Source organism: Lissotriton vulgaris, unplaced genomic scaffold, assembly GCF_964263255.1.
Source record: "Lissotriton vulgaris unplaced genomic scaffold, aLisVul1.2 SCAFFOLD_2003, whole genome shotgun sequence".
Classification (NCBI taxonomy): domain Eukaryota; kingdom Metazoa; phylum Chordata; class Amphibia; order Caudata; family Salamandridae; genus Lissotriton; species Lissotriton vulgaris.
This window is the reverse complement of record NW_028242383.1, coordinates 150649-164078: the sequence shown is the minus strand read 5'-3', so window position 1 is coordinate 164078 and position 13430 is coordinate 150649. Positions and strand designations below refer to the sequence as shown.

General features: G+C 42.6%; 1 protein-coding gene across 4 annotated transcripts in view; it reads right to left on the bottom strand.

The window, feature by feature from the left end:
• A1CF (APOBEC1 complementation factor) overlaps positions 1–13430 on the bottom strand; it is a 193529-nt gene that overhangs the window by 53818 nt on the left and 126281 nt on the right. For all 4 annotated transcript variants that reach the window (XM_086948309.1, XM_086948307.1, XM_086948308.1 and 1 more), the window contains exons 6-7: positions 3765–3862; positions 1522–1804 (exon numbers count right to left, since the gene is read on the bottom strand). In XM_086948309.1, the coding sequence (XP_086804435.1) occupies positions 1522–1804; positions 3765–3862 (381 nt within the window). The remainder of the gene's footprint in view (positions 1–1521; positions 1805–3764; positions 3863–13430) is intronic.

Sequence of the window (13430 nt, the reverse complement as noted above, 5' to 3'; positions counted from 1 at the left end):
GGGGGTCTTCACTCCCATGGGCACTGGTGACACTACAGTTGGTGCACTATTGAGGATTAGATCCCTGGCATGGAAGTTACAAGAGAGGACTTAACCTTTTCAATGCGTCGGACGGCCCCCGGCTGTCCGACGTCACACGGGCGTATGCGTCGGACGGATTGGTGGCCGTCCGATCTGCGCACACGTCGGATTCGGCCGCACCCCGGGAGAATGTCCGCCGCGGCGAAGCGGTTAAAGGGTGATGTTGATGGCCAGCCAAACCTCTCTGAAAATTGTTCCAGCACCACTGCCTTGAGTGAACATTGAACTGAAAAGTAGTGTTTCTAAGCCATATAACTCGTACCTGGGAGCACTTAAGAAACTGAAGAAGCACTGGAGGAAAGGGACATTTTTAACTCCTTCGAACTAATCTCTCCTCAGCAATGCCATTTTCTATTGTTTTTTTCAGAAAAGAGGACGTTTTAACATTTGTGAATTAATAACTTTAAAGTTGATCACCAAATCAGTCTATAAAGTGTACTTTCACAATTTCTGATATATGCTTGCATAGCCAAAATATGATGACATATCTAATATGAACTGTAGATGTAACTGGAAAATACGTGTTACTTTTCATTAACACAGTTATTTAAATTTGTAGACTGCATCCTAGAATTTTCCGTGCGCTCTGCATTTATACATACATTGTGACACAAATACTCTTATAGAATAGTGTTAAATTTCCTCTTATATAAACAATAAACTGATTCATTTCATTTCCTGGAATTGATGCACATTGACCCATACTAAAGGGTGTGTTTTCAAACATACTCCAGAAGAGAGAATTGTTACTGACCCTGAAGAGAAGTTAATTTAAATAATTGCCCTAATTACTGTCCTTGGTGAACCCTCTGACTGGTCATACGTCACTGACTTCAACAAAGCCCTTAGATGGTAACCTCCAAATTTACACCTGCATAAGCCAAAGCATCATACCTGATCTCTGACACATGCTACAACATACTCCTAAATTCCAAGGTCTTCCTGATAACATTTGTTGTCATTTTTAGGTTTGATCATTTGCACAGAAATTGCCTTGAACATAATGCTATTGTTTCTGGGGTAAATTAGAAGTGTTCTTTTCTAAAAGTATTTTGGTTAAATAAACAGTGAACATGTGAGTAAAGGACAGGGACGTTTAGTGCCCTGTTCAGTATTTGCTAACACAGGGCCACACCCTTTTGAACACTACAGCAATTTTACGCTGAAATTATCAATATTCTGGTGAAATTTGACATCTTGCTTGCTTTTCACTTGCTAAGTTTTGGTTTTGTGTTTTATAGTAATTACATAACAATGAACCACTGCACTCGGAACCAGTTTGAACAGGAGAAAGAGACTGCTTTGAATAATTAAATCAAATAATGAAATTATCACATTTTAATTTAAAATTTGCATTAAACCGTTAAATTTATTTAAATTTTTTTTTTGCCAATTGGTATTCTGAGAGCTATTTGCTGTCCGGTCACTGGTTGGAATTACCTCTGATGGATGGGGGCCTAATTAGCCCTCTGCTGCTGATTTGTCCCTTTGTGGCAGGGAAGTGAAGGCCGGGGATGGCGGCAGCAGCAGCATAAGCCGGCGGTGCATAAAAAACTGGAGCGCCAAGATAGGCTGTCGCTGGGTCATACACATGTCCAATTGTGTAGGCATATTCTCCTTGTACTGCAGGGCCACGCCCACCAGTGCCTCTGGTGTACCGCACATAATTATCCTTATCCACAGGTTTGGCTAATGTCACTTCAATGGGCGAGCCGTCAATCAACTTGAAAGCAAGTGCAGGGCAAAAAAACAAGTATATTATTGAAAAAATGTAATGTGGGCATAAACGTGATTGACATTTGTACTTCTTTAGTCCATGATTGTAACTCACTTTATCTCTGGCTTAAATGGACGTTTCCTAATCTAATTTAACTCAGGCAAATACATATAATGAAAATTAATTTCCAGCACAGTTAAACATAGGAGCAGAGGGGGGTGCAGCAGAGGGAAAATGGAGTCAGTGTTGGTTCGGAGCCAGACAAGCCTAGATAGAGGGGAGCACACTGATTACAAGCCAGTAAAAAGGCCAACAGAACTAGATGTAATGGGGTTAATAATGCATGCATAGTTAGCAAATTAGAGTGAGGCATTCTAAAGGGAGCAGACAGAGAGGGATATAGTTGGAAAGTAGTCCCATATCCATCCAAAGCAAGTATTAGAGTGGGGGTGGAAGGATACCGCCAAAGATTCAATAGCATTAGGTGAGAGATAAATACTCCACTGGGTTAAGCTAAGATGCTGTATAAAAAGTTTCCAACACATGGCTGAAAGACGCCAGTCAAAGAAAGCTAATGGTTGAAAGTGGCGGACCCAAATCCCAAACTGTATATTTTTAGCAATAGGCATAATGAAAGCTGCAATGTAAAAATATAGACAAATTGCATAAATGAAGTTGAGCAAGAGGCCACAGCACACCCAATGGAATTCAATATTTTAGCACTCAAGCTTTTGGGTTCAAGATATTCAGTCCTGGTTTTTGACATACACCCACAATCTGATCTGTTCCTACCACACTTCAGGTTTGATAGTCCAATATTTTTAGATTGCCCTCTGATTTCTGTGAAAAATGCCATGCAAGTATAAACAATTAAAAATTGTCAATGGGTTAATCAAAACTGAGCAGTCATAGTGAATGACACACCACAATGATAGAAAGTACCGGGACTAAGACAATTCGAGAGTCGGGCTCCCCTCCCGTAGTTTACTCTTTTCTTGTTTACTGCTGGAAAGTGGCCATTTTGTTGGCATGGTAACAGGGTGATTTTGAAGTGGCTGAACTCTTCAAGGGGATGGTCTAAGAGTGTGGTTTGGATTCTGGAAGGCTTGAAAGACTGAACAACTCTAAGCCAGCCCACTTTGTGTCTGTTTGCTTGTGTCACTTGTCTGCGCTGAGAAATTTCAAACTCATTTCAATGTGTTAGTGGTTCCTGAGGATGTAAGTAGGAAAGACTGTAATCCAAAGTGGAAGGGAAGGCATATTGCACCATTTGTGTATTAAAACTATTATGAGAATTACTTTGATGTGGGATTGGCAAAGGTGAAGGTCTTCATTTTCTGGATGGGGTGTGATCTCCCAGATGTTTGAAGAGAGTTTTCTAAGATTCCTATAGCACCCCAGGGTATGATACTTGACCATGCTGGTGTAATGACACCCCACTCACTAGTATTCTATGCTCATCAGTGGCATGTCCTTCCACCCTGGACACCATGACTAACGAGTCGGTGCTTCAGTCAGCGGTGCCCATGAGGATGAAAATGCATCAATATTTTAGTACGGAATTTATATCATCCAATATATGTTTATGACTTGTCATAGAATAAAGCTTGTAATTTACCATTTGTGAATTTTATTTCACCCAAGCTCATTGCGCTTGTGCACAAGATAACCATAAGTTCAAGATGGCCCTGACTTTTCCTGATAATTTTCATGAATATGTTTTGGAAATGAAAGTTAAGGACACTGCCGACAATCCAACGGCAGGCCTGTCTTCATGTGTAGGGTCTGATACCAGTGTTCCAAGAAAATGGTATATTAAAATTTACGCTGATGTTGCAGCAAATTTATTTGGCTTATATTTATTTAACTTTGTCAACTAGGTTTCAATGAGAACATCTCTAATTAAAAAGTGATGGCAGATATACAAGGATACCGCTCAAACAAAACCATTCCAATTTCACGGTACCTTCCCGTTTGTAAGATTCATAGCTTCTACAGCATCGTCTCGGTTATTGAAATGGACGAAAGCATAATCTCTGATTTTCTTTATTCGTTCAACAGCACCTGTGAAGAACAAATGCAGGACACAATGTCATCATGAGCTTCTGAGATGGAAACTTTGAAATACTATCTGCATATCAAATGTTTAGGAAATAGTTTTCAATAGTATTACATGTTTTCACCATTGCATGTGCTATTCTATATGTACTTGGAGATATTTAGTTTTCCATAATGCTTCTACCCCTGTTGTGGACGCATTGACCCCATTACAAAGTTGGGAAGAGAATTGATGTTTATACAGTAATATAGTCTTAAAGCTCACCACAACAATCTGTACCAACCTATAAAGCATTTCAGTCCGAATAATCTAATCAAAACACACCTGTTAGATATGGATGGTGAAGAACACTCTACACCTTGATCACTTGAGGTGTCAAACAGCAGGCTGGCACCAGTATGCACACCCTGATGCTACCCAATTTTTTTTCACTGGAGATCCCAAGAATAGAACACTCTAACACTGCATAGTAACCAACGTCCAAGGGCAAAGTAGTTGAGGCCCTCGCATAAGTTTGAGCTAAAGGGGAGGGCCTTGCAAGCGCAAAGTTTTATTCGATAACAAAATGCTTACATTAATAATGTAAAAAGGTCATATTTAAGTAAAACATATGCTAAAAAGCAAAACATTTAAAAGGTAATCATATTTAAATGTTATAGGCCCACAGATAAATAAAATGTGCTGATTTAAGCTAGCCTAACTGTTGATGTCATGTTGACTGAAAAATAATGTATTAACACTGAAAGACCTGTTTGTTCACATTAAATAGTTGTTTGCAGACAGTATTAAATTTTTTCTAATGCTGTACTTTTTCAGAAGCCTTTAGTTAGCCACTGAATAGGTGTTTGTTATGTATTAGACAACTGATAGTAAGGTTCTCACCGGGAGAGGAGTACACCAGAAGAATAATTCATGGGAAGACTATCCGTACCGCAAGACATCAATGATGTAACTTTTCAAGGTTTAATGTCTGAAAACCTATTGTACCAGCCTGAGAAAATGGGGAGTTTGCTTATTCTCAGGAATATGCTGAGATTCTATTGGAGGATAAAGAAGACTATAGGAAATAGTATTGCAACATAGATTTTGTGTTTATATTAGTGCGTGTTTCTAGATAAGTGAGTGGATTCCTTTCCCAACTCTCTGACTGTACACTCATCTTAGAGTTTCTGATACCTTTCTTCATGTGAGTCTACATTACTTATATTATACCTAATTGTCTGGTGCAATTTTAGGGCTGAGAAATGGTTGTATAATGGAACAACGCATTCCATTGTAACGTATGCCTTTACCACGCATGTGTTACAACGCAAATGCTTTCACCATGTATAACCTTTACCACGCATGATTTTACAACGTATTTTGTTGTAAAGCATGTAAGGTAAAATCTGCCCTTTAAAAAAAATACATGACCTTACTCTAAGCCATGAATCTAGACCCCCGCGTGCCCCTGCCCTGTTTAAAAAAATACCCGTCTCTGTCCTAATCCCTAAATCTACACCCCAGCTCGCCCGCTCCCTCTTTATAAAATACTCGTTGCTGCCCTAAGCCCTAATTTTTGTAGGGATGGGTATGCCCAGACGTGGGTTCCTTGCTCACTGCACCACTGGATTCAAGCTAGCCTGGCTGAAGAAGGGTGACATACTCTCGAACCAGTCCCAGGATGCTTGTTTCCTGTCCAGGGAGGACCTGGCCTGGCAGTCGGTCTGGACTGTTCCCATGGGGCACAGGGTCAAGATTGATTTGCATATGGCTGGGTCCAAAATGGGGTGGCATAGTGGGCACAGGAACGATGGATTTAACCCAGATCTTTGGACTGGGGGAGAATGTTTGCATTGTCAGCATTCCGTCCATCATTTGTTTGCTGTAACACTTTTCGCCCTAAGTGGATGGGTATGCCCAGACGTGGGTCCCTTGCTCACTGCGCCACTGTATTCAAGCTAGCCTGGCTGAAGAAGGGTGACATACTCTGAAACCAGTCCCAGGATGCTTGTTTCTGGTCCAAGGAGGACCAGGCCTGGCAGTTCGGTCTGGTGTGTTCCCATGGGGCACAGGGTCAAGACTGATTTGCATATGGCTGGGTCCAAACTGGGGTGGTGTAGTGGGCAAAAGAACAATGGATTTAACCCAGATCTTTTTACTGGGGGAAAATGTTTGCATTGTCAGCATTCCGTCCATCATTTGTTTGCTGTAACACTTTTCGTCCTAAGTGGGATGGGTATGCCCAGCCGTGGGTCCCTTGCTCACTGCGCCACTGTATTCAAGCTAGCCTGGCTGAAGAAGGGTGACATACTCTGAAACCAGTCCCAGGATGCTTGTTTCCTGTCCAGGGAGGACCAGGCCTGGCAGTTCGGTCTGGACTGTTCCCATGGGGCACAGGGTCAAGATTGATTTGCATATGGCTGGGTCCAAAATGGGGTGGCATAGTGGGCAAAAGAACGATGGATTTAACCCAGATCTTTGGACTGGGGGAGAATGTTTGCATTGTCAGCATTCCGTCCATCATTTGTTTGCTGTAACACTTTTCGCCCTAAGTGGATGGGTATGCCCAGACGTGGGTCCCTTGCTCACTGCGCCACTGTATTCAAGCTAGCCTGGCTGAAGAAGGGTGACATACTCTGAAACCAGTCCCAGGATGCTTGTTTCTGGTCCAAGGAGGACCAGGCCTGGCAGTTCGGTCTGGTGTGTTCCCATGGGGCACAGGGTCAGGACTGATTTGCATATGGCTGGGTCCAAACTGGGGTGGTGTAGTGGGCAAAAGAACAATGGATTTAACCCAGATCTTTTTACTGGGGGAAAATGTTTGCATTGTCAGCATTCCGTCCATCATTTGTTTGCTGTAACACTTTTCGTCCTAAGTGGGATGGGTATGCCCAGACGTGGGTCCCTTGCTCACTGCACCACTGGATTCAAGCTAGCCTGGCTGAAGAAGAGTGACATACTTTGAAACCGGTCCCAGGATACTTGTTTCCAGTCCAGGGAGGACCTGGCCTGGCAGTTTGGTCTGGCCTGCTCCCATGGGGCACAGGGTCAAGACTGATTTGCATATTGCTGGGTCCAAACTGGGATGGAGTAGTGGGCAAAAGAACAATGGATTTAACCCAGATCTTTTGACTGGGGGAGAATGTTTGCATTGTCAGCATTCCGTCCATCATTTGTTTGCTGTAACACCTTTCGCCCTAAGTGGGATGGGTATGCCCAGACGTGGGTCCCTTGCTCACTGCACCACTGGATTCAAGCTAGCTGGCTGAAGAAGGGTGACATACCCTGAAACCAGTCCCAGGATGCTTGTTTCCGGTCCAGGGAGGACCTGGCCTGGCAGTTCGGTCTGGCCTGTTTCCATGGGGCACAGGATCAAGACGGATTTACATATGGCTAGGTCCAAACTGGGGTGGTGTAGTGGGCAAAAGAACGATGGATTTAACCTAGATCTTTTGACTGGGGAGAATTTTTGCATTGTCAGCATTCCGTCCATCATTTGTTTGCTGAAACACTTTTCACCCTAAGTGGGATGGGTATGCCCAGACATGGGTCCCTTGCTCACTGTGCCACTGGATTCAAGCTAGCCTGGCTGAAGAAGGGTGACATACCCTGAAACTGGTCCCAGGATGCTTGTTTTCAGTCCAGGGTGACCCCCCTCCCTGGTAAAAAATACCTGACCTATCCCTAAACTAAATCGCTAACCCTGCGTGACCCCCTCCTAGCCTCCAGCCCTTTTAAAAATTACCCGGCCCCGGCCCTAAATCCTAAATCTATCCCCTGGCCCCCAGATGTTTTAAACTAAAATCAACAATCCCCCTTACCTTTTCCGGACGAGGCACTGCACACACGTCGATAAGAGGAAGCCGAAGTACATCTTCGGTCCTCTAACGATACCGATTGCCTTTACCACGCAGGTGGCGTTACCAGCATATGCCCTCACCACATACGTTGTTAAACAAATGGGTGGTGATGGCTATGCTTGGTAACAGTATGTGCGTGGCAATGCCTGCGTGGTAAAGGCCCTGCGTGGAAACTGCCGCGCTGTAATGGCTGTTTACCCTGAGAAATAATTCCAGCTTATAGTGCAAAAGCTTTATGCTTGGGCACTGATTCTCTCATCAGTGCTCTTTATGGGGTTTGAACTTACACCTTTTTGTCTCATTATCCCAGCTTATTTAGAATAGGGAATTTCCTTTATGGAACATGCTTGCTGTATTATTACTATATTGATTGTGATTCTAATGAATATATTTTTTTTATTTTAGGCTCAATATTGATTTATGGATTTTATTAACTTTTAATGATAAGTTGTAAATAATAATACCTAATGAATAAAAAATGAAAGACTAAAAGGATTTGAAAAATAAAACCCTTTAACTCACACTAATTCTCTTTACTGACTAAACTGAAAGTCTTTAATGATCTATTATTTTGTAGATGATTGCTCCTTGTTTCTCTTTGTCAACAAACAAAGGTCCATACAGCCAGTGGCGGGGGTTATTTAATGATTAAACACAAAGATTGAGATATAGAAAACCCAGCTCCCTCAGCCTAAAGCAGGGAAGAGTGCCACAATGTGGCTTTATGGCCAGAGCAGCTGACTTTGTAACTCGGGAACCAGAATTGAGTACTGTACGTTGGCTAGGATTCTGGGCAAATCACTTAATCTCCTGTGCCTCATAAAAAAAACTGACAGTATCCAATGTAACTGGTCCAAAACAAAACTGTGAAGCCATTGACAAAAGGGCTATAAAACAATTAGAAGATGCCACCCACTTAGGTGTGATTAAACAGAGAGATACAAAAGACAAACATTATAATGTTGGAAAATAATTAAGCATTTGCCTTTTGGTCTTCTGATGCTCTGTTGACTGGAGTGCAAGATTCTAATGGTCTAAAGCAGAATAAACTGCTAATGAGAATTTACACCACTCACAATTATGAGTTAGAAACTATGTGAGAAACATCTACAGTGAAGTAGTGTGGCTCACTGGTTAGAGGCGGCAGACCAGAGAGCAGAGGACGGCCCGGGACCAGGGTTCGATTCCCGGCGCGGCAGGTTTCTGGACCAGGGTCAGCGGACTCGATAATTCTCTCGCCTCGGTGCCCACTCTGATCAGCGATTACACTCGGCAACTCTGGGCATTAGCTTGCCTCATCTTCACTAACGGCCCCACCAGACCGCCGGGGATGCCTGGTCTCACCCTGGAGATACCCATTAAGGGACCATCTCTCAGGGAAGCCAGGAAGGGTTTCGCAGCGGTCGAAGCGCCTTGGGACCCTACGGGTAAGTAGTGCGCTATATAAATGCCTATACATTTACATTTACATACATACATCTAGATGAGGACACCATGTATGTGCCACATTATAATGGTCTTACAAAAGTACGACTATTCAATTATAGCATGAGTCTTGTGAGATGTCATTGGAGATGTTTTATCAATATTGTATCTTAAACCAATATGATTATCAAATGAAAGATACAGGAAACTGATAGAAGACAGGGGAGGTGAGCAAATGCAGCAACTAAGGACAGGAAACTAGGCAGAAGACATGAAAATTTAATTTCCTTGAATTTAAAGCATTCATAAATGGAATCTTGAAGTAACAACTAGTGATTCTGGTAATCTGAGCTACCTGCAGAGATCTTGCTGCTTCCCTCTTCGCTCCCCATATAATCTGGATGAACAAAGAGTTTCTTTCCTATATATTTAAAAGGAGAACAATACTACAAGAATATCATTAGAGAAGAAACCACTGACAGCTCATAATTTGTACAGAAAAGTATTGAAGATTTTTCAGTCTTCAGCTCAGTATAACATGCTGTTCTGCTCAATTCACAAAAACCAGAAAACATCATATTTAGTACGTTTTTGAAGTCATTTTACTATTTATGAGCTAATAACCTGAAAGTAAGGCTGGGGCACTCTTTTTAATGTTGGTTATCTTAGATTGAATTACCTAATAATTCTGCATCCATGCAGATTAAACTTCATCTAGAAAAAGGCCACACCGACAATGAATTACCTGGCTGAAACAGAGACACACTACAATGTCACTATAAAATGTAAACAATAGATGCAAGAGTATTTGGACCAAGAAAGGCATATCCTTTATAGTAGTTCATGGTTTGATTTGTGTTAAAATGTTTTTAAATCATGTGTAACTATTTGGAACTTGTACTGTGCGTCCGCAGAAAATATTTTTTTTCACTTGATTCTTGCATCTAATTTAACTACATTTTACCCACACTAATATGATACTTGCATTACATACACCACATAAGGTTATATAGACACATTTGGGAGAGATGTGTACATTTATTTATGGTACACAAGAACAAGAGTAATTTTAGCTCATGTGCACTCTACCATAATCTAATTAAATGCCACATAATGCCAGCTACGAAAGGGTCCCAGAAAAGGTGACTCACAAAAAGTGACGTGGATTGGTAGTGGCAACTTTGCTTGGATTATTCATTGGGAAAGATGTTGCTAACATTTTCAGCTGCGAGGAAGGCATTGAAAGCAAAAATATGGATTCTTTAAACGTTTTCAGACAGGACCAGTAACGAATACTAGAAAGTGACAGATGGCCTTATTTCTATTCACAAAGAAACATTCCACCATACAGAAGTAAGCACTGAATCTTAAACTATTCAGGACATATTCATATGATGGAAGAAAATAATGTGGGGCAGTTTTACAAAACAAGCAACAGAGCACGCCGTTATCCTTGTTGGCTTAACGCCGTACTCTGCCACTTCAGAAACGCAGGGCTGCAACGTTTCTAGAAGAATACAGTGCAACCCTGCGTTTCTCTCTTCACTGGCACTAAATATAGCAGCCTACCGCCAACACAGGTACCCTTGAACCATTGTGCAAGGGTGCCAGCATTGAGGGAAAGGATTATTTATGTGCAGGAAGGAACACCTTCCTGCACATCAACAATAAATGGTGTTTTGCTGTTTCTATTAGTGCAAAAACAACAGTTGATGGGCAGAATGCAGAACAATGTCATATATTCACCCCAGTACAGAGATCTTGGCCCAAATCCATCGTTTTTTTGCACTCCACACCACCTCAGTTCAGACATGGCCATATGCAAATCAACCTTGACCCTGTGCCTCATGGGAACAGTCCAGCCCGAACTGCCAAGCCATGTCTTTCCTGGACCAGAATCTAGCATCCTAGGACCGGTTTCTGGCTATCAGCCGTCTTCAGCCAGGATAGCTTGACTCCAGTGATGTGGAGAGCATGGGACTCACGTCTGTACATACCCATCCGACTCGGGGTGACAAATGCAAAAACAACAGTTGATGGACAGAATGCAGAACAATGTCATACATTCACCCCAGTACAGAGATCTTGGCCCAAATCCATCGTTTTTTTGCACTCCACACCACCCCAGTTCAGACATGGCCATATGCAAATCAGCCTTGACCCTGTGCCTCATGGTAACAGTCCGGCCCGAACTGACAAGCCATGTCTTTCCTGGACCGGAATCAAGAATCCTAGGACCGGTTTCTGGCTATCAGCCGTTTTGCAGCCAGGATAGCTTGACTCCAGTGGTGTGGAGAGCATGGGACTCACGTCTGAGCATACCTATCCCACTTGGGGTGACAAATGCAAAAACAACAGTTGATGGACAGAATGCAGAACAATGTCATACATTCACCCCAGTACAAAGATCTGGGCCCAAATCCATTGTTTTTTTGCACTCCACACCAACCCAGTTCAGACAAACGTAGGTCTGCTCAGGCGCTTTTAAAATACATGCTAATTAGTCAAATAGTCCGTGGAGTGGCAGGAATTGAAATATGAACTGGACATTGCTTATTCTGAGGCCCACTGGAGGGCCGAAAGCATGGGTAAATCACTGTTTCATACGTGGGACCTACTAAAGGGAAATAATTGGGTTCAGGCCAACTACAAAGTCCAGTATGCAGCGCACCAGCAGTGACCCACTGAAGGGTAATTATTTGACTAATTAGCATGCATTTTAAAAGTGCCTGAGCAGACCTACGTTTGGACAGCTACGCCTTTGAGAAAGGAGCTGAGGGCTCTGAAACCGGTTAGTCGCGATGAATATCAGGATTGCAATACTGGTTCCCCTCATTATTAAAGTTCGGATGAACTCCTGTCACTGAGTGCGTTCTCATGCTTTTGGACCCTTTGGAAACAAATATCACAGCACTCCAAGCCGTGGAGGATGCACCGCCGAGGGTCCACATGGGTTTGAATTATGCGAACCCATTCGGTGGAGTGGCAGGAATTGAAATATGAACCGGGCATTGCTTATTCTGAGGCCCACTGGAGGGCAGAAAGCATGGGTAAATCACTGTTTCATACGTGGGACCTACCGAACGGAAATAATTGGGTTCAGGCCAACTACAAAGCCCAGTATGCAGTGCACCAGCAGTGACCACTGAAGTATAATTATTTGACTATTTAGCATGCATTTTAAAAGCACCTGAGCAGACCTACTTTTAGACAGCCACGCCTTTGAGAAAGGAGCTGGGGGCTCCGTAACCAGTTAGGCGCGATGAATTTCAGGATTGCAATACTGGTGCCACTCATTATTAAAGTTCGGATGAACTCCTGTCACTGAGTGCGTCCTCATGCTTTTGGACACTTCGTTTTGATGTTTTCTGTTACATAGTATTGCAAGTCTTTCAGAGATGATCTCACATTTCATTGTGTAAATTGGGCATAGTATTACATTTAGTAGAAACAGCTACTTTTGTTGGCTCCCATGGTTTACCAAAGTTACATGCCTTTGTGATTATACAGCTCCAAAAAAATGGGGACAAAAGGCCTGATAATTATAATACCCTATTAAATTTGACACAAAGGAATTTGTCTGGTGCAATAGTTATTACATATTCTTGGCCCAATGAAATCTATCAACAAGATTTTTGTATATGGAGATATTTCAGGTATGCATGGGCAGATATCTTTGAACAGATGGAATTCACCAACAAATCTGTGTGGAAATGCTTGACAAGTACTAGGATTCACAAGTTTCCCCCCATTCATGAGTTGGTATCAACTCGTACGACAAAAATTATGACTGCTAAGTTACAACAACTAAAATTCTGACTAGTTTCGTCCAAAGAGATGGACTTCTTCAGGGCTGTGAAGTGATATATATTTATATCACCAAAACCTCCTCCTCACGGACAGAGCAGAGGCCACACATGGGAAAGTAGGGAAAGCACTTTAATTACAACGGAATGCATTTTCGGCCAGTCGGCCTCATCAGCGCCAAACAGTGTCCAGGAAAATTCAAAGCGCCACCCAAAGTAAGTCCTGCTTTATAGTCTGTTGGACAAGGATATCTCCGCCCCCAAACAAATGTCTTTGCTCACCCTGCAGTAGTTAGAGACCGTGCTGAAAACTACGAGTCCCAGAATGCAATGTTGTTCTGGGTTGGTGGTACGGGGGTGAGGGTTGTGTTGCCAAGTAGTAGCAACGAGTGCAGGACAGTTCACGGTGCCTCTGTTGTCATGTTCCTGCCAGGAAAATTCAAAGCGCCACCCAAAGTAAGTCTATATATATGAGGCATACAACGTCTTCTGCAGTTCGT